This window comes from Puma concolor, chromosome E1 (genome assembly GCF_028749965.1).
Source record: "Puma concolor isolate L17-30 chromosome E1, mPumCon1.1.hap2, whole genome shotgun sequence".
Lineage (NCBI taxonomy): Eukaryota > Metazoa > Chordata > Mammalia > Carnivora > Felidae > Puma > Puma concolor.
This window is the reverse complement of record NC_141680.1, coordinates 45,252,891-45,272,609: the sequence shown is the minus strand read 5'-3', so window position 1 is coordinate 45,272,609 and position 19,719 is coordinate 45,252,891. Positions and strand designations below refer to the sequence as shown.

The 19,719-nt window shown below is 52.0% G+C and overlaps 1 protein-coding gene across 1 annotated transcript in view; it reads left to right on the top strand.

The window, feature by feature from the left end:
• The window catches only part of LOC147574419 (pleckstrin homology domain-containing family M member 1-like), a 29,645-nt gene that overhangs the window by 6,599 nt on the left and 3,327 nt on the right, over positions 1 to 19,719 (top strand). Inside the window, exons 3-6 of the mRNA XM_086685469.1 lie at positions 1,466 to 1,877; positions 12,423 to 12,693; positions 15,426 to 16,349; positions 18,471 to 18,616. Coding sequence (XP_086541595.1) covers positions 1,466 to 1,877; positions 12,423 to 12,693; positions 15,426 to 16,349; positions 18,471 to 18,616 — 1,753 coding nt within the window. The remainder of the gene's footprint in view (positions 1 to 1,465; positions 1,878 to 12,422; positions 12,694 to 15,425; positions 16,350 to 18,470; positions 18,617 to 19,719) is intronic.

Sequence of the window (19,719 nt, the reverse complement as noted above, 5' to 3'; positions counted from 1 at the left end):
TTTGATTTGTATTTCACTCCCGTCTAATGATATCGAGCATCTTTTCATGTACTTTCCATTTGTATACCTTTAGAGAAGTGTCTCTGTAAACCTTTGCCCATTTTTCAGTCAGATTATTTGTTCTAATATTATTGAATTGTAAGAGCTCTCTATATTCTGGATACTAGACCCTTATCAGATATGTGATAATCCTTGGATATAAGATATGCAGATTTTTTTCCTGTTCTATGGGTTATCTTTTTACTTTCTTGATAGTATCCTTTTGAAGCCCAAAAGCTTTTAGTGTTGATAAAGTCCAGCGTACCTATTTTTTATTGTTTACTTATTTGTTGGCTGTCATATAAGAAACCATTGCCTGATCCAAAGATGTATACCTGTTTCCTTCTAAGAGTTTTATAGTTTTAGCTCTTACTTTTAGGTCTTTGATCCATTTTGAGTTCATTGTTTATATGGTATGAGGTAGGGGTCCAACTTTCTTCTTTTGCATGGGACTGTTCGCTTATCCCAGCACCATTTGTTGAAAAGACTATTCTTTCCCCACTGAAATGTCTTGGGCTGCAGATCAGTTGCCCATAAATGTATGGGTTGTTCACCAATGTTTGACTAGCATGTCTTGAAATGTTGTTTGGGGTTATGATGTAGATAAGAGCACACAGCTCAGCCAGAAGACATTAAGGTAGAAACTTGAGTTCTAAAATCCTTATGGAAATGAGCCCACATTAAGGGGAGTTTGGCACGTCTTCTGACCCAGTGTAAACCATTAGGGCAGATATGGGCAATCTCTTGGGCCCCGGGTAGCTTTGTTGTTGTAGGAATCTGTATTCGCCCGTGACATACTCTATTGGTTCATAAACAAAGGAGGAGACAGCAAATAGTTCTAGTTCAGAAACAGAATGTGGATTCTCAGAAGCCTCAGGAGAAGGGGAGCAGCCACTAGCCAGTGCACATTTTAGAAGGCCCAGAGTAGTTTTCATGTGCGTGCGTGTGTGTGTGTGTGTATGTAAAGACAGTAACACTGGCTCCCTGTAGTCCCTGAAGCACCACTGAAGGGCAGGAAGAGGCAGTACCATTGGAAGAGTGAGCAGGTGCACACCCCATGTATACTTGCGTGCACACTCCTGCACCCCGTGTACACTGATCTCCGGCAGCAGGTCCTGGGAACAGGAGGCATCTGGGACCCCACATACGGCCCAGCTCTGGTGGACCAGCGCTTGCACCGGAGATCCCGGGCCCCGCAGTTCCCTTGGCCGCCCACTCTACCTCAGTCCCAGCTGGGGAGAAACTTTGTGAGGCGTGTCAGAGGAAGGCTTGTGTGTAAGCAGAGGAGCACGGTGGGTGGATGACGAGGATGTTTTGTTTTGGAAATCCCCAGACAGCAGTTTTGCCTTCTTACCGCCGTCCCAATAGCCTTGGGCATTCTAGCTGACAGCTTGTCACACAGGTTTCTCTGTTTAAAAACTTCCAGGGTATTGTCGGAATTCAGCAAAGCCCAGGTAAACTCTGTGCCAACCAATGGACTGAGCGGACTGAGTGGAGAAATGGAGATTCCCACGGGGCGGGCCTCACTCCCCCTCCCCGGCCTGGAGGCCAGCATCCCTTTTGATGTGCCCGCAGAGCCCCTCCCGCCCCAAGCATCCTCTGGGACTCAAGATGGGGACCGCAAGCAGGAGCCGCCTCCCCAGGCACCTGGCACCCTGGGCTTGCTGCAGTTGGGCACTGCCAAAGCTGTCCCCTCGGTGAGCATTTTAGACCAGAGGCCTTCCAGTCCCGTGGGAGAGGCGGCGGCCAGAGCATTCAGCCCGGGGAGCGGCCAGCAGAAGTCTGTGGAGGATGACGGAGCTGCACGGAGCCTTGGGGTGTCCTCACCCACCAGCCCGGTGAGTGATACAAGCTTTTCGGGGAGAGGTCTTGGGGAAATGTCTCAGAGCTGGTGCAGGGTCTCCCCAGCTAGCCACCCCGAGTGGTCTCTGCCTTGTCTCCATTAGCCCCTCATATCTGTCACGGCGGACGTGAGCCAGGCACGGTGCCAGTCCCTTCCCATGGGTCTCTCTTGTCCTCTCACATTGACCCCGTAGAGAAGATAATTCTCATCTGATCATAGACCCTGCGCATAACCACTGCCACTTATCAGCTCAAGGCCTCGGGCGAGGCCCTTTGCCTCACTGAGCCTTGGTTTCCTCCTCAGCTCTTGTTATTATTAAATTCAGATTTGCTAAAATACCAGACTTTGAGAATACTCATCTTGCAATATGAGCCAGGTTAGAACTGCACCATCCCCTATGGTAACCACTAGCCACACGTGGCTGTTGAATGAGCGTGTAAAATGTGGTTAGCTCAAACTGAGATAAGCTCTGTGAAATAAACACTGGATCTTGAAGGCTTCGTCTGAAAAAAAAAGAAGGTGAAATACTCAATCATTTATCGATTATGTGTTACAATGAAAATATGTTTGATGTTGGGTTAAATATAAAAGTTAATTACACGTGTTTCTTTTTACATTTTTTTTTTAATTTTTTTTCAACACTTACTTATTTTTGGGACAGAGAGAGACAGAGCATGAACGGGGGAGGGGCAGAGAGAGAGGGAGACACAGAATCGGAAACAGGCTCCAGGCTCTGAGCCATCAGCCCAGAGCCCGACGCGGGGCTCGAACTCCCGGACCGCGAGATCGTGACCTGGCTGAAGTCGGACACCTAACTGACTGCGCCACCCAGGCGCCCCTCTTTTTACATTTTAAAAACGTGGCTAGTAAAACATTTAAAATGATACATGTGGCTGGAATTCTGTTTCTGTTGGGCAGTGCAGCTCTAGAATGGGCCGGTCTCCTTTGTTGATAACCCCGAGGGAAGCCAGCCCTGGGAATCTCCTGCACAGAGCCATGGGTCAGAGGCTTGAGAACCATCGGCCCAGTGAAGCGGTTGTCAAAGCTGTGGACCTGAGCTCTTTGCCATTTCACATTTGTCCTTTAGGATGAATAGCCAGGGTAGGAAGTTGTATGCACGTGTGCATGCAGACATACAGAACCCCAGGTTTATCCCAGCTGTTGTCTGGGGTCACGTTAGGATATAGTCTTGCTTTTTCAGCTCCATCCGTGCATATCTCTCATCCGGTAGCTTCCAGATCCTGTAACTCAGGATGGGGCCAAGGCCGTGAAATAGATTAGGACACGCGCTCGCGCGCGCGCGCGCGCACACACACACACACACACACACACACACACACACACTTTTAAATAGCTTTATTGAGATATAACTCATATACCATACAATTCACCTAATTAAAGTGTATAATTCCATTTTTTTTCGTATATTCACAAGGTTGTGCAGCCATCACTACAATCGAATTTGAAAATATTTTCATCCCCCATAAAAGAAATCCCTTGGGATGCCTGGGTGGCTCAGTCGTTTGAGGGTCTGACTTCAGCTCAGGTCATGATCTGTGGTTCACAAGTTCGAGCCCCATGTCGGGCTCTGTGCTGACAGCTCAGAGCCTGGAGCATGCTTCAGACTCCCTCTCTCTCTGCTCCTCCCCTGCTGATGCTCTGTCTCTATCTCTCTCTCAAAAAATAAACAAAAACATTTAGAAAGAAAAGAAAAGAAATCCCTTACCATTAGCAGTGACGTCCCATCCTCCTCCTCCCGCCTCACTCCCCTCATCCCCTGGCAACTACTTATTTCCTTTGTCTATAGATTTGCTATTCTGGACATTTCACAGAAATGGAATCCTGTAATATGCAGCCTTTGGTGACTGGCTTCTTCCAATTAACATACTGTTTTCAGGATTCATCGTTGTTGGAGCCTGATCTGTGCTTCAGGGAGTAATAATTCATTGTAGATTCCTTTGTATGAACCCGTCACATTTTATTTTGTCCTTCATCAGTGGATAGACTTTTGTTTTTTTCCCCCCATTTTTTTGGCTAATATAAATAACACAGCCATGAACATTCATGTACAAGTTTTTGTGTGGGTATATTTTTGATTGTCTTGGATGTATACCCAGCAGCAAAATCTCTGGGTCACATGGTAACTCTATATTTAACCTTCTGAGGAACTACCAAACTGTTTTCCTAAGCAGCGGCCCCATTTTATATTCCCACCAGCAATGTATTCCATCCTCACCAACAGTTCTTACTGTCTTTTTAAAAATTGTCATTATAGCTAGCAGGCGGCAGGAGCAGTATCTACTTACGGTTTTGATTTGCGTTTCTTTAATGACTAATGATGTCAAGCATCATCTTGTTTGTGTGACTTTTGGCCATTTGTAGATCTACGTTGGAGGAATGTCTATTCAGAACCTTGGCCCATTTTTATTTTATTTTGTTTATTTTTCACTTATTTATTTTGTGGGAGTGCGGGCATGAGTAGGGGAGGGGCAGAGAGAGAAGGAGAGAGAGTCCCAAGCAGGCTCCTTGCCGCTAGCACAGAGCCCGATGCAGGGCTTGAACTCACGAAACGTGAGGTCACAACCTGAGCCAAAACCAAGAGTCAGATGCTGAACCCACTGAGCTACCCAGGTACCCCTTGGCCCATTTTAAAATGGGATTATTTGTCTTTTTATTATTGAATTATAATAGTTCTTTATATATTCTGGGTTGTATACCCTTATTAAATACATAATTAGCAACTGTTTCCTCCCATCCTGTGAGTTGTCGTTTCACTTTCTTGGTGGTAACATTTACAGCATAAACGTTTTCAATGTTGATAGAGTCCAGTCTACCTATTTTTTTCTTTCGCCATTTGTGCTTTTGGTGTCCCGTGTATACCCGTTTCCTAGCCCAAGGTCACAAAGATTGATGCGTTCTTCTAAAAATTTTATAGTTTTAGCTCTTACATTGAGATCTATGATCCATTTTGAGTTGACTTTTGTATGTGGTATAAGGACGAGGCCCAGCTCGATTCTTTTGCATATTGATGTACAGTGGTACCAGCACCATTTGTTCAAAAGACTATTATTTCCGGGCGCCTGGGTGGCTCAGTCGGTTAAGCGTCCGACTTCAGCTCAGGTCGTGATCTGTGGTTCGTGAGTTCGAGCCCCGCGTCGGGCTCTGTGCTGACGGCTCAGAGCCTGGAGCCTGCTTCCGATTCTTGTGTCTCCCTTTCTGTCTGCCCCTCCCCTGCGCGCGCGCTCTCTCTCTCTCTCTCAAAAATAAAGATTTTTAAAAATTTACCAGAAAAAAAGACTATTATTTCCCCCTTTAGAACGTTTTCGAGGAATGCTGTAAAGTGATCTTTAGTACACATCTCAGTGAGTACTTATATACGATGTACCCTCTATGGCCACCCTCCAGATGGAAACATAGAACACTTCCAGCCCACCAGAAGGCTCTCTCATGCCTTGTCCCATTGTTCCCCTCTAAAGGAAGCCTCTATTCTGACTTCTAGCACCGTAGATTAATTTCTCCTATTGTTCGACTTCATTCGTATGGAAGGAACTGTACAATGCATACTCTTTTGCTTCTTTCACTGAGCATTATGTCTGTGTGGTTCACCTGTGCATATAGCATGAGGCTATAGTTTGTTCTTTTCCATTGTTCTGTAGCATTCCATTGTAAGAGTATATCACAGTGCATCTATCCATTCTCCTGCTAACAGACATTTGGGTTGTTTCCAGGTTTGGGCTATTATGATGAAAGCTGATGTGAACGTTCTTACATTTGTATTTCTGTGAACCCCTCTGCACTCTTTTCTGGGGGTTTATATCTAGGAGCGGAATCGCCCAGTCATTGGGAAGGCGTATGTTTACCTTTAGTGCATACTGCCAAGCAGTTTTCTAACAGTGCTTGCATTGACTTGTACTCACATTGGCAATATGTGAGCATTTTCATTGCTCTTTATCCTAGCCAGTGGGTCATCAGTCTTTTTCATTTCGGCCACTCTAATAGGTGTGCAGTGGGACCTCACTGTGGTTTTAATTTGCATTTCCCTGATGACTAACGATCTTGATACCTTTTCGTTTGCTTATTGGCTGTTGGAAGTCTCTAAGTCATTGCTTCATTCTTAAATTGAGTTGTGTGTATTTCCTGATTCATTGGTAGAGGCTCTTTACATATTATGGATATGTCTTTTATTAGAGAAAAAAATATGTCGCATATACATATAGCAAACGTTTCTTCAAGTCTATGGCTTGCCTGTTTTTTTAACGTTTATTTATTTATTTTGAGAGAGAGTGTGTACGCTCATGCGCGTGCAGAAAAAGAGGGAGAGAGGAATGCCTGGGTGGCTCAGTCGGCTAAGCTCAGGTCATGATCTCGCGGTTCACGAGTTCAAGCCGTGCGCCGGGCTCTGTGCTGACAGCTTGGAGCCTGGAGCCTGCTTTGGATTCTGTGTCTCCATCTCTCTCTCTCTGCCCCTTGCCCACTTGCACTCTGTCTCTGTCTCTCTCTCAAAAATAAATAAACATTAAAAAAACAAAAGAAAAAGAGAGGGAAAGAGAGAGAATCCCAAGCAGTCTCCACACTGTCAGTGCAAAGCCTGACTTGGGGCTTGAACTCACAAACTGTGAGATCATGACCTGAGCCGAAATCAAGAGTTGGATGCTTAACTGATTGAGCCACCCAGGTGCCCCTATGGCTTGTGTTTTAAATCTCTTAATGGTATTTTTCGTGGAGCAGAAATTCTTGGTTTTAATGCTCTGCAATTTATTGGCCTCTCTGTTTGTGGTTTACGTATTTTGTGTCTATTTTTAAGATCTCTACCCAAAGCTGTGAAGACCCCTGTATTTTCATCTAGAAGCTTTGTTGTTTTACCTTTTGCAATTAGATTTATGATCCACTTGGGACTGAGTTTTGTGTATGGTGTGAGGTAAGAGTCAAAAGTCACGTTTTGTCCATACAGATATCGGACCGACTAGCACCACTGACTGAATGTGACTGTATAAGCCATGTAGCTGTATAAGTGAGGTCACAGTCTCCATTTTTTACTATCCTGAAGAGTCTTCAGGGCCCAGAATGTCAGAGGACTCTGAAGGTTTTGAGCCGACAACTGTCAACACCCTGAAGGGTAAAGAAGAACGACTCCACAGCCCCTGGCTTGAGCTGGAAGCAGGGGGCTACCCCTAGGGTCTGGGGCTGCGCGCCCTAGTAGGATGCCACAGAGTGGCGTTGACCAAGCTGAGTTCACTCCCGTCCAAGACCTGACTCGTGTTGTGTCTCAGCTCCGACATCCTGTCTTGCCAGGGTCCCAGAGCTGATGGGACAGGGCAGCTTAACTTGTCACCCAAGCTCCTCGGCTCACCGGGCGTTGCTCCTCTGGCCTCCGGCAGCTTCTGCCACCGCAGGCTCCTTTCAGCCCCAGGCGTTTCCATTTGCCATTCCATCTGCCCGGACCCTTTCCCAGCTCGCCCCTTTTCCTCACCCTTGTCTCCGCCTTCCCCCAGCACCCTGTCCCAAAAGCACCGTCCCCAGTGACTCCCTTTCCCATTTGCCTGCTTCACTTGATTTCCTGCCTCTGGACTCGAATATCGGCTCCGTGATACGGAAGAGCATGTCTGTTCCCTTCTGTAAGGTCAGCTCTGCACACCGTACCTGGGTGAGTGCAGGCGTAATTAACGGCTCTCGAACTCTCAGAGACTCTCGAGATGCCAGCTTGGGAGTTTACGCTGAGAAGTAGGCCGCCAAGTGCATGGGCTGGGCTGGTGGGTCTGACCAGGGCGGGCTCCGCCTCCCCGCAGGCCTCAGAGGACTCAGGTGGCTGAGAGCCCACAGGACCCACTCATCCCTCCCCTAAGTAGATAGTCGCTGGGCACTCCCGTGCAGCCCACCTGGTGGACCCCCGGCTCCACCCCGCGTGTCACCCCTGTGAGTCTCATTTTCCTGTGCTTCTGTCACTTAGTCACTGCCATTTATTTGACACTTTGGTGGCGTGGGGTGGGGGTGGGGGGGTGAGTAGAGGGTTCTGACTGTCAAGTCGTATAACCATGAGAGCCATTCAGTCTTTCTTTAAAAAAGAAACAAAAACCATTATTTTAAATTCATTCACCACAGAGGCCCTGCTCTGGGCCAAGCACCATACTTGGTACGGTGATGGAACAGGACGGACAAGGGCCCTGCTCCTTGGGGACAGACACTGGATCAGGCAAGTCATTACCCACATCATAATTACACTGGTGACAAGTGCCAGGAAGGAAAGGGGCCGGGAGTGGGGGAGCTAAGGGGACTTCTATTTGTGGACTCCGGGGGGCTGTGAACGGATTTCTCAGTTGCACTCCAGAGGACAGTCTGGATTCTAAGACTTCACCCAGTGAAAGTGGCATTCCTCTGTCTCGGGCCCCTCGTGGCAGGTGCTGCCATGGCTTTGACCCGTGGTCTGTGGCGGTTTCCTCCACCGTTAGAGCGGCAGGGAACTGGCCAGATGTGGGGGCTTGAATGAGCAGAAGGTAGGAAGGTAGGTGGTAGGAAGGGGGAGGGGGAACAGTGGGGTGCTCCCCCCACACTCCGCTTGGTGACCGGGGGCCCTGGCTGGGGCACAGCTACAGAGCTCCGTCCAGGCCTGTGTGCAGTAGCTCCAAGGACCCAGTGTTCCCACTGGTTTTGTCTGTTGTCTAAGAGAACAAAAGATGTTTCCTGGAGTATCATTTCCTGGGGGCTGACCTGTGGCCGCTGGACCGAGTCTGAACACTTCCCGATCGTCTCCCTCACCTCCTTGGAGAGAGGAGCCCTCACCAGTGAACTTCTATCACCTCACAATTCACATTTGTCTCCTTCCTTCCAGTCCCCTTGCCCCAGCCTTGTTATTTTATGCCAAAGACGTTTGATACTCAAGAATTATTCCCTCACCTGTGATAACTCTGTGCCAGGCAGAAAGAAGAGTGGCCATTGCATACAGCTTGGTAGGTGCTGGGTGGGGTGGGCAAAGAATGCCGTGGGAGCCCCGAGGAGTCCCTGACCCAGCTAGGCAGCGGGAGGAGTGTAGGCTGGGAAATAGTCAGGAAAGCTTCCCAGAGGAGGTGATGGACGGCCCCTGAGCTGAGTCTTAAGGAATAGTGAGCTGGGAGGCCGCAGGACTTCCCAGGTGTGTGTGCCAGGCTCTGTGGGGCTCCTGCCCATTTTCCTCGGGGAGCTCCCCTGGGTCTCTATGGCCCAGGCAGGCTTTGTTCAGAATCTTGTGTTGCAAATGCTTCCCAAGTAGCCACCCTGATTGACACATTGTCCTGTCACTGACTGAAGGAAGCACCTGCTAATTCCGAGGGTTTTCAGAGGGAGCCCTGGAGCCCAGCCCTGAGGCCCCGATACTCCCGACTCAGAGTTCTCCACTCTTGGCTTAAGGTGCCAGAAAGCATCTGAATGGATTAAACTGTGCAAACCAATCCCTCTAGGGCAGCCCAAGCCTTACTCCCCTTCCGCGTCTACGGGAGCAGAGAGGGCAGTCTCATTTAGGGGGTGGAAATAGCAACTTCAGGGTGAGGCTGGTGACACTTAACAAAATAGCTGGGCTGGACCCACCTCTCGTGTGAGTCACTTCCTCTGTGTAGACAGCCACTTAGGGCAGTCCAGCCAGCTTTCTTCTTGACTCTGCTCATCCATGCTTAGGCACAGAAAGGCAGGGAGTGCTTGAAATGGGGGAGGGGGGAAGCTAAAATCCCTTCCCACAATTCTGTGACCCCAGACCCACCCCACTTCTCCCACTGGTGAGCAGCTTCAGTCTCAGCAACAGAAGGGGTCCTGGGTCCTGCTCACCCATGCCTCCCTCATCTCAAACCCTATAAGCAGGGCTGACAAACTGTAGTCGCTGGGCACTAGTGACTGGTGCTGGGATGATGGGATGTCCACCTGCGACAAAATAAAGGTAGACCCCTTCCTCACACCATACACAAGAATTAACTCAAAATCAGTTGGAGACTTAGGGGAGCCTGGGTGGGGTGGCTCAGTCGGTGAAGCCTCCGACTTCGGTTCAGATCATGGTTCGTGAATTCGAGCCCCACGTCGGGCTCTGTGCTAACGGCTTAGAGCCCGGAGCCTGCTTCCGATTCTGTGTCTCCCTCTCTCTCTCTGCCCCCCCCCCCCGCTGTCTCTCTCAAAAATAAATAAACATTAAAAAATTTTTTTTAATAGGCAAAGAATTCGAATAGACATTTCTCCAAAGAAGATCTACTGGTGTCCACTGAGCACGTGAAAAGATGCTCGGTGTCATTGTCCTTAGACACTGGGGAAATTGCAAACCCAAACCACAAGACGGTACTTCACACACGTGAGGATGGCTATAATCAAACAGATAATAAAAACGTTGGAAAGGATGTGGAGAAATTGGAATCCCCATATGTGGTGGGAATGTAAAATGGTGTAGTCACTTAGGGAAAGAGTTTGGAAATTCCTCAGAAAGTTAGACATAGTTACCGAATGGCCCATCAGTTGCACTCATAGACATGTACCCAACGGAACGGAAAACATAGGTCCACACAGAAATGGTTACGTGGAGACAGAGACAAACCAAACAGGGCCTTTTGGTGAGGCAGGCCTTCTCCTGAGGACGCCCAGGGACTGGAGAAGAGGGGAGGGCCATGGTCAAGTTGGTCAGCTCCGTGAGGCCGAGGCCCGGAACCGAGACGTGGAGGCGTGCGTGCGGCAGCTGCAGGAGCGGATGGAGCTGCTGCAGGCCGGGGGAGACGCAGCTGTCACGGGGGTCCCCAGTCCCCGGGCCACGGATGCACCTTCCCATATGGCCCCCCGGCCGTGGCTCTGGGCCAAGGCCCGCTGGTGGGGCCAGGCCCCATGCACCGCCGCCACCTGCTGCTCCCTGCCAGCCTGACCTATCGGAGGCGCGTTCCCTGCTCCTGTTCGCCGTTGCTCTGGCTGCTGCCGCCGCCTTGGGCTGCACAGGGTTGGTGGCCTGCGCCCACCGTCTCGCCCCGGTCTGGCGCCACCCGGGAGCCGCCTTCGCCCCCTGAACCCTAGGACCCCAAGCTGGAGGGTTGGGTGACCTGAGCACGGCGCAGAAGCCATTCCTACCGCCTCCCCGTTCACACCGCCTCCCAGCGTGGGTCTCCGGCTGAGCTCCAGCCCTGCGATCCGGGCCCGCCCCCTGGCGGCCGGGGAGGGAGGAGCAGGGGGCTCCATGGAGGCTTGCAACCAGGAATGCTGCAGTTGCTGCTGGGGAGAATGGCAGACCAACCACCTACTAACTCCGGCCTGGCTGAGGCCCCGCCGTGGATGGGCAAACTGCGATCTAGAGGAGACAGCAGGGCCAGGGCTCGGCCATCAGTTTTTCACCCTCCACGCGCCCCCCGCCTATCGGCTCGCAGACCACAAATCCCTGTGCATGAGGCCCTACTATCCCGGGAATGTTCTCTTCCCGCGGCGAACGTCTAGTGCGAGCCCCGCCCGCCTTCTCGAGAACATTTTGCTTTCGCCAGCCCCGCTTTTTCGGGGACTCGCGCGCCCTCCTCACGTATGTAGCTCTGGGGGCCACAGCAGGCTCCGCCCGCCTCGGCAGTTTGGGTATTTATTGACCTGTCCTCCGACCCGCCAAGTTCCAGGACCCCAGCACCCTAATCCACGTTTTGGATGCACTGAGACCCCGACATTCCTCAGTATTTATTGTCTCTCCACACCTGGGACCCCACCCCCGATCCTCGCGAATAAAAGGCCCTCCAGTCTGCCCAACAAAAAAAAAAAAAAAAAGAAAGAAAAAAAAAGAAATGGTTACGTGAATGTTCGTGGCAGCATTATTCATAATTGCCCCAAAGCAGAGACAACCCAGATGCCCATCAGCTGATGAACGGACAGACCAAATGTGCTACATCCATACCTTGGAATACTAGTTAGTAATAAAGAAATACCGATGCCTGCCACAACATGGATGGACCTAGAAAACCTGATGTTCAGAGAGAAGGCAGACACAAAGACCACATTTATAAGATTCCTTTTATATTGGGGCACCTTGGTGGCTCAGTTGAGCGTTCAACTCTTGATTTTGGCTCCGGTCGTGATCCCAGGTTCGTGAGACTGAGCCCCACGTCAGGCTCCACACTGAGTGTAGAGCCTGCTTAGGATTCTGTCTCTCTCTTTCTCTGCCTGTCTGTCCCCCTCCCCTGCTCATGCTGTCTCCCCCCCATACACCCCAAAATAAATATACATACAAATGAATAAAAAGACAAACCATAAATGAAGATTCTGTTTATGTAAACAGAATGGACAGATCTCTAGAAACAGAAAGTAGATTAGTGGTGGCCTAGAACTGGAGCGGTTGAGGGGAAATGGGAACTGACCGCTCCCGAGCACGGGGTTTCTTTCTGGAGGAATGAAAATGTTCTGAACTTCGTGGTGCTGGTTGCACAACTCTGTGAATACACTGAAAGTATTCAGTCGTGCACTCTAAATGGTTCCTTTGATGATCGGTGAATTGTGTCTCCATCAAGATGTCTGTAAAACAAAACAAACACACAAAAACCTTCAATCACCACCTGTGTCTTCCCTCCCTTCCCACTAGAAGAGCAGGAGCTGGATTTCAGAGGATGACTTCTACCGGCCTCCCCAGGAGCCGCCCACAGAGAGCCCTTCAGAACACTCCGTGGCTTCTTCCGGAGGGACTCCGGAGTCCAGGCCTGGGCTCCTCCGGCACTTTTCTCAAGGGCCAAGGAAAAGCCACTCCACGGGGGCCTTAGACCAAGCCTGCGTGCCTTCCCCAGGAGGCCGGCCAAGCAGGGCAGCGGCGGCCCAGGAGCACCAGAACTTCAGGGTGGTGCACCGCAGGCAGATGGGTAGGTGACCGCAGGGTTCCAGTGACCTTGCCGCGGGGACAGTGCCTTTCGGAGAGCAGTGCCAGAGCCCTCTTTTCCATTACCGGTTGGGTAGTGTATTCTCACGAGCAAAACCTCTTGCCAAAATGTAATCAGGAACACCCTTGCTGAGTAATTCAGGGAAGCATTTCAGGAAAAGTGCTATATTTTCTCATGAGAGCTCCACAGTATCATGCCCCCAAACCTGTTTCATATATTGAAATACTGAAACTTCCCCCCCGAGGTCGTGTGACTATGCACGACTCTGGGTTCTGCCTGTAGCTCAGAGCAAACCCTGCCTCCGGAAGGCGTTTCAGTGCCCCTTCCCGAGACCTCTGTCTTCGATGGTTTGTTTAACAGCTCTGGTGGGGGTGTATCAGCTCTGCCATCTGTTAGCCGTCCTCTGTGCGCTGTTTACAACGAGGCCAGCTCGAGTTCCGCACCCTGTGCAATTCTAAAAAGCGTTCAGTAACCATAAGCGAATTTCTCCACAACCCCCACAAACAGAAAAGTCTGCCCTGGAGCCGGTCTCTTTCTCACTTCATTTTCTGTTTGCCATGACCCAGCAGACGATTCCGGCCAGGTTCCTAGCTCAGGAGAGCCCTGGTCTCCACACTGGCTTCTTTTAGGTTTTTCTTGTAGTCCGTGTAACCATGCCAGAGAAAGTGTGCCTCATGCCTAGGCCGTCAGGTTCCCTGAAGGGTAGGAAGACCCTATACAATTATCTGAAATCTCCAAGGCTAGTTCAGGCTGCGGAAGAGAGAACTGTGCATCCTTTGGACCCCCCAGTTGCTGGCAGAGCCCTAGGAACCAGGGAGCATAGAGGGGTGTGTGGTGTCCAGGCACACGCTCATTCAGCGGGTATTTATTAAGTATCTGTGCTGTGCCAGGCTGTTCTGGGTGCTGGGGACACAGCAGGAAGCAAAGCAACGTCCCTGTCTTCACAGACTTCTTATATCCTAGTGCAAGAGGCAGGGAAGAAGGGAATTAACAAGTAAATGTATAGTATGGACTGGTGATAATAATTGCTGTGGAGAACTTGGGGAGTGCCGGGGGGGAGCGTACTATTTCATATGGGTGGCCAAGGAAGCCCTCACAGAGAAGGTGACATTTGAGGAGATGTGCAGGGAGAGAGGCAGGAAGGCACGGGCCGACCTGTGTGGCTCCAGCAGGGGAACAGATGCAAAGATCCTGCCATGGGCACGTGCCCAGGAAACCAAGGAGATGGGAAGGGGGTAGTTAGAGATGAGGGCGGAGTGACGGAGGGCCTCGCGGGCCACAGAAGGGACGTTAGCTTTCCCTCCGAGGGAGATGGCAGTCATTGCAGGGTTTGGGGCAAAGGGACGTGATCTGACTTCCTTTAAATGGGGAGTCATCCTGGCTCGTATGTTGAAGGACCTCAGGGGAGAGAGACCAGTCAGGAGGCTCTCGCCACAAGCCAGGCCAGGGGTGACAGCCGTCGGAGCCCGTGTGGTAGCGGTCGAGGTGGTGAGAAGCAGAGGGTTCCGGATGTGCCAGCAGAATTCGCTGACGGGCTGCGTGTGTATGTGTGTGACAGAAAGGAAAGGTTTTTAGCCCAAGCAGCTCGAAGGATGCAGTTTGCCATTTATGAGATGAGGGATGTTGGGAGAAAAGCTAGTTTGCAGTGGGAGGGGCAGGAATTGATTTTCGGGCATGTCAATTTTGAGATGCCTATTAGATATCAGCCATACATGGCACAGGTGGAGATCTGAACCTGAAGTTCAAGGGCAAGGTTCAGGCTGGACATAAACGCTGGGGAGCTGTTGGCATAAAGCCCTGAGCGTAGGCACGATCAGGTAGGAGGCGGGTGTCAATGGAGAAGGGGACCCAGGACTGAGCTCTGGGGTGCTCCAATGTTGACATGTCAGGGAGAGGCGGAGGAGTGAGCCCGGGGGACAGAAGAGTGGCCCGTCGTGGCGGAGGAGTACCCAGAGTGGCCCCTCAGCAGCCGTGTGAGGGAAGTGTCTCATGAGGGCAGGAGGGTCTCAGCTGTGTCCTGAGATACTGATGGGTCAGGCCAGATTGGCACCAAGGATTAGCCTTGGGATTTGGTGACAAGGAGGGCATGGGGCTTCCCAAGTGCCGTTTCAGTGGAAGGAGGGGACAAAAACCTGACTGGAGCAGATTCAAGATGGAACGGGAGCAGGGGAACCAGAGACAGTTGTGACACCTCCTCGAGGTTTTCTGTAAAGGGGACAGAGGAACAGGGTGGTAATTAGAAATGTGAGTGCCATCAAGAAAGCTATTTTTAAAGATGGCAGAAATAACAGCGTGTTTGTGTGCTGATGGGAACGAGCCAGGAGGGAAGGGACAAAGCAGTGACACGGTGGGGGGCGGGGGGGGGGGCTGCTGGAGAGACGTCCCTGTCCTTGAGTGGGCAGTGGGGAGGGGTCCCCTGTGCAGACGGAGGAGTAGGCCTCAGACTGAGCCGGAAGTTCATCCCCGGTGACAAGGGGGAAGTCTGAGTGTGGGTACAGATGCCATAGTGAGGGCTCTGTGGAGGTAATTTTTTTAGTCCTTTTTTTTTTTTTTTTTTCTCAGTAAAATTCAGGAACAAGGTCAACAGCTGAGGGTGCGGATGGGACGAAGGCACTCCTAAAGCGTTCTCGCGGCAGCCCCTGTCCCCACCCGCTGCAGGGCCTCGGGAGGTAGAGGCTTGGCCCGCCGTCTAAAGTGCCTCTTTCTGCCCCCAGGGCTGTCCAACCCATTCCGGGGTCTCATGAAGCTGGGCACCGTGGAGCGGCGGGGGGCGATGGGCATCTGGAAGGAACTCTTCTGCGAGCTCTCCCCTCTGGAGTTCCGCCTCTACCTGAACACCGAGGAACGCACCTGCGTGGAGAACTGCTCCCTGCTGCGATGCGAGGCCGTGGGGCCAGCCCACGGCGACGGCCGCTTCGAGCTGGTCTTCTCTGGCAGGAAGCTGCTGGCCCTGCGGGCCTCCTCCCAGGACGAAGCCGAGGACTGGCTGGACCGGGTGCGGGAGGCCCTACAGAAGTGCCGGCCCCAGCAGGAGGATGAGTGGGTGAACATCCAGTACCCGGAGCAGCCCGAGGACCCCCCAGACGCCCCCCAGGGTGGCCTCCCCTCCCACCCGGACCCACCCACTGAGCCCGAGACTCTCCAGGGCACACAGTTCTGTTGGTCCTCTGCCCAAGTTCCCGAGCCAGACGCTATTAAAGAATCCCTTCTGTACCTGTACACGGACAGGACCTGGATGCCCTATATTTTTTCCCTATCCTTGGAGTCTCTGAAGTGCTTCCGAGTGAGAAACAACGAGAAAATGTTAAGTGACAGCCACGGAGTTGAGACCATCCGAGACATCCTGCCAGACACGAGCCTCGGGGGCCCATCCTTCTTCAAAATCATCACGGCCAAGGCCGTCCTGAAGCTGCAGGCCGGGAATGCTGAGGAGGCCGCCCTGTGGAGGGAGCTGGTGCGCAAGGTCCTGGCGTCCTACTTGGAGAGGGCCGAGGAGGCGGTGACACTGGGCGGGAGTCTGGACGAAAACTGTCAGGAGGTGCTGAAGTTCGCCACGCGGGAGAACGGCTTCCTGCTGCGGTACCTCGTGGCCATCCCCACGGAGAAAGGCCTCGACTCCCAGGGCTGCTTCTGTGCAGGTGCCCCCTTGCTGTCCCGCCACCCCCAGCCTGCCCGCCTCACTCTGCCTCGGGTGGGGCTCCCGATTTAGGCTCTCTGCCCTGTCCTGGCTCTCCACGAGCGTCCCCATGCCACCCCTGGGATGTTGCAGCAGACGTAGCCTCTGCTCCTCCCCAGCACCCACCGAGGCCAGCAGCCCTGCCGAGGGTTGGGACCTGTGGGTGCACAGCTCATCCTACTGAGTGCTGTGCAATAGAACATTCTCCGATGGTGAAAATATCCTAGATCTGTGCTGTCTAATATGGTAACTACAAGCCATCTGTGGCCCCTGAGGACTTCAAATGTGGCTAGTGTGACTAAGGAACCAAATTTTCAGTTTAACTTAAAGGTATTTAAATTGAAATGGGCGCCTGTGGCTTGTGGCCACCGTACGGGCCAGCACAGCTGTATATATTGTTCTGCAACTTGGTTTTGTTCTACTGAGGAATGTATCATGGATATTATTCTACGTCAGTACATCTGCCGTATCATTACTGTCCTCAAGTCTGATCCTTCTGTGTGGGACCACCGGGCCAGCTGCTTTATTTGGATTATTTAACTTAGTCCTAACAATAACCTGTCCTGTGGTGAAGCCAGATGAGGACCTTGACGGTCCTAGAGGCTCGCTCTGGCCGTGTCCCCGCAGGGCCTCTCCACCCCATTGCTTTTCAAGGCTGTGAGATATTCCATGGCTCACGTTCCATTTTTAGCTCTTCTCCCCGACCCAGACCCCTGTTTCCATCACCTTCGGTTCTCCAGGGGGACTGTGAGGACTTTGCCCTGCCGCAGGGTGCCCTAGCAGGAGACGCAGCTGCAGGTGGTTTGAGGACCATCCTGTTGGCTGGAGCCTGTGGGACCGGAGGGAAAGTCTGCTTCGGGCATCTGGAAGGAAGTGGTCTGCGGTTTTCTTCCTGCAGAAGACATTTTCAAGTCCCTGCTCACTCCCTCCTCACACCCGCCAACCCCTAACACTCACGCTCTGAACTTTCCGCCTGTGGGTGTTGGGCTCGTGGAGGAGGCCAGGCCCCCCAGGGCTGGTGAGGAGGGTCCCCCAGTGGGTGTGAATGCTGGCAGGGGGCGGCTCTCACTGTGCCTCTCACCCGCCAGCCCTCAGGCCGAGACTGAATCTGGGGGCTTGGGCTTCCTTCCTGCTGCAGGCATGGCTTTGTGGCCGGGTGGATGCCCACCGCCGGCATCTGGCTGTATTTCATGGTTCACAGGGCACTTTCAAAGCCTCATCTCATTTAAACTTGGTCATCACCCCCACAGGAGAGCAAGGAGCAGCTGAGTTTTATAGATACTGAAATGGAACCTCGTAAAACCTCGACGAAGGTTAGGATGAGGCAGCTATTAGGCAGAAGAGCCAGCCCTTCTCGTCCCAAGGCCAGAGGGCCTCTTTCCCCTGGCCCTGTGGGAGGCAGGCATGTGCTCAGGATCTGAGCCCCACTCTGACTCCCACCGCCCGCCGCTGTGGAGGGACCTCCAGCAGAGGAGCTGAAGCCGGACCCTGCACCACTGTCCAGAGATGTCCGGCCTGTCTGACTCCAAGCTGGCACCAGGCAGTGTCCAGACGGTCCTGCCTCCGGTTGGCCTCCCCACCTACTCCCTGCCTGTCGGCCGGCCCCATGTCCCCAGCTCCTACCCTGCTTGCTGAGGCGCTGACTCGGTTGCTTCCGTTTCTGGGCCCCAGTGGAGGGGTGGGCCTACGGGAGGTTGGCATTGGTGAGCAAGCAGTGGGAACACTGAACACAGGCAGCTAGGTAGAAGAGGATGTGGGCTCTAACACCAACCCAACCCAAATCCGATTACCGGCTCTGCCACTTAATCGTCCTGTGACTGGGCAGGTCTCCTGACCTCTCTGTGCACCGACTGCTTCGGCTGCAAAATGGCAGCAATAATTGTTAATGGTGTTTTGTCGTAAAGACTAAGTAATGGGGTTGTTTCTCAGCGGTGGGCATGTGAGTGACGGTTGTTTGATCTTTGTGTCCTCCTTGTATGTCTGCCCCTTCCTTAAATAGCAGGTCCTTCTGCCTAGGAGCTTCTGCGTTGTCCCCAGACTCTGGCCCCGCCACTGCTCACTCTCCTGCCGTCCCTCTCCCCAGGCTGCTCCCGGCAGATTGGCTTCTCGTTTGTACGACCCAAGCTTTGTGCCTTCTCTGGCCTCTATTACTGCGACATCTGCCACCAGGACGATGCCTCGGTGATTCCGGCCAGGATCATCCACAACTGGGACCTCACCAAGCGCCCGGTAAGCCTTGGGCCCAACCAGTCGTGGCCACACAGGGCTGAGGAGTGACAAAGGAATGGTCGCTCCCCTTTGTTGCTGCTCTTTGTGTGGAGGAGTTTGGCTCTAGGGAATTTAGGGTCACTGGTTCAGGCCCCATGATGGTGGGAGGGCCAACCAAGAGAAAACTGTGCTGCTGGTCTGTAGCCCCTGGGCAGAACTCTGTCAGTGCCTGCCTCGTTCCTCAGGTGGAGGTCTGAGGGTGGTTCTCTGCAGCTCCCATGGCCATGGAGAAAACTGTTTAAGGCACCAGCAACTAGAGAGAGAGAAAGAGAGGGAGAGGAAGAATAGATAAGGAAAGATAGTTAGGATAGATTATATTTCTAGATGGATGGGGGATGGGTGGGTAGATAGTTGTGAATAGATAGATGGGTGGATGGGTTGGCGGGTGGATGTAGACAGATGGTTGGGTGAATGGATGTGGATGGAGGGATGGGTAGATGGATGTGGACTGATGGACGGGTGGATGGATGGGTGGGCTGGCCAACTGGCTGTACTTCCCCTTGGAGCAGTCAGCCTTTTCTGTATATTTGTTTACATACATTTGTAAAGTTGGGATCGTTCTGGACTCATACTGATTTATAACAGGCTCTGTCCACTTGGTACCATTTAGTGTGATTTAGTCTTGAGTACTTTTTTATGTTCACCAAATGCTTTTGAATAAGATGTATTCTAAGATCTCTCTTTTCTTCTTCTCCACCTGAGCTTACCCACCTACCTAGCTATGTTACCATTAGCAAATTATTTAACTTCAGTTTCCTCATCTATAAAGAAGGATTAATAAGTATCTGCCTCAGAGGACATTACAGGAGATGGCACCCGCCAGTCTCTTAGAGCCTTACATCAGTGCCCTTTCTTTCTCCTGAGGCCTGCCACACCTTCAGCCCCTCATTCACTTAGTCAGAGCCTGCCTGGAGGAGCACAAACTTGGCTTTCTCCCAAAGGCACAGATTTCTGCTTAAGACAGACACAGAAGCACAAAGAAGAAGCTATTTGTTTCTCAAGACCCAGGCCTATTGGCCATGCAGTCTTGACGTGTGGATGTGTCGTCAGAGCACAGGGAACGT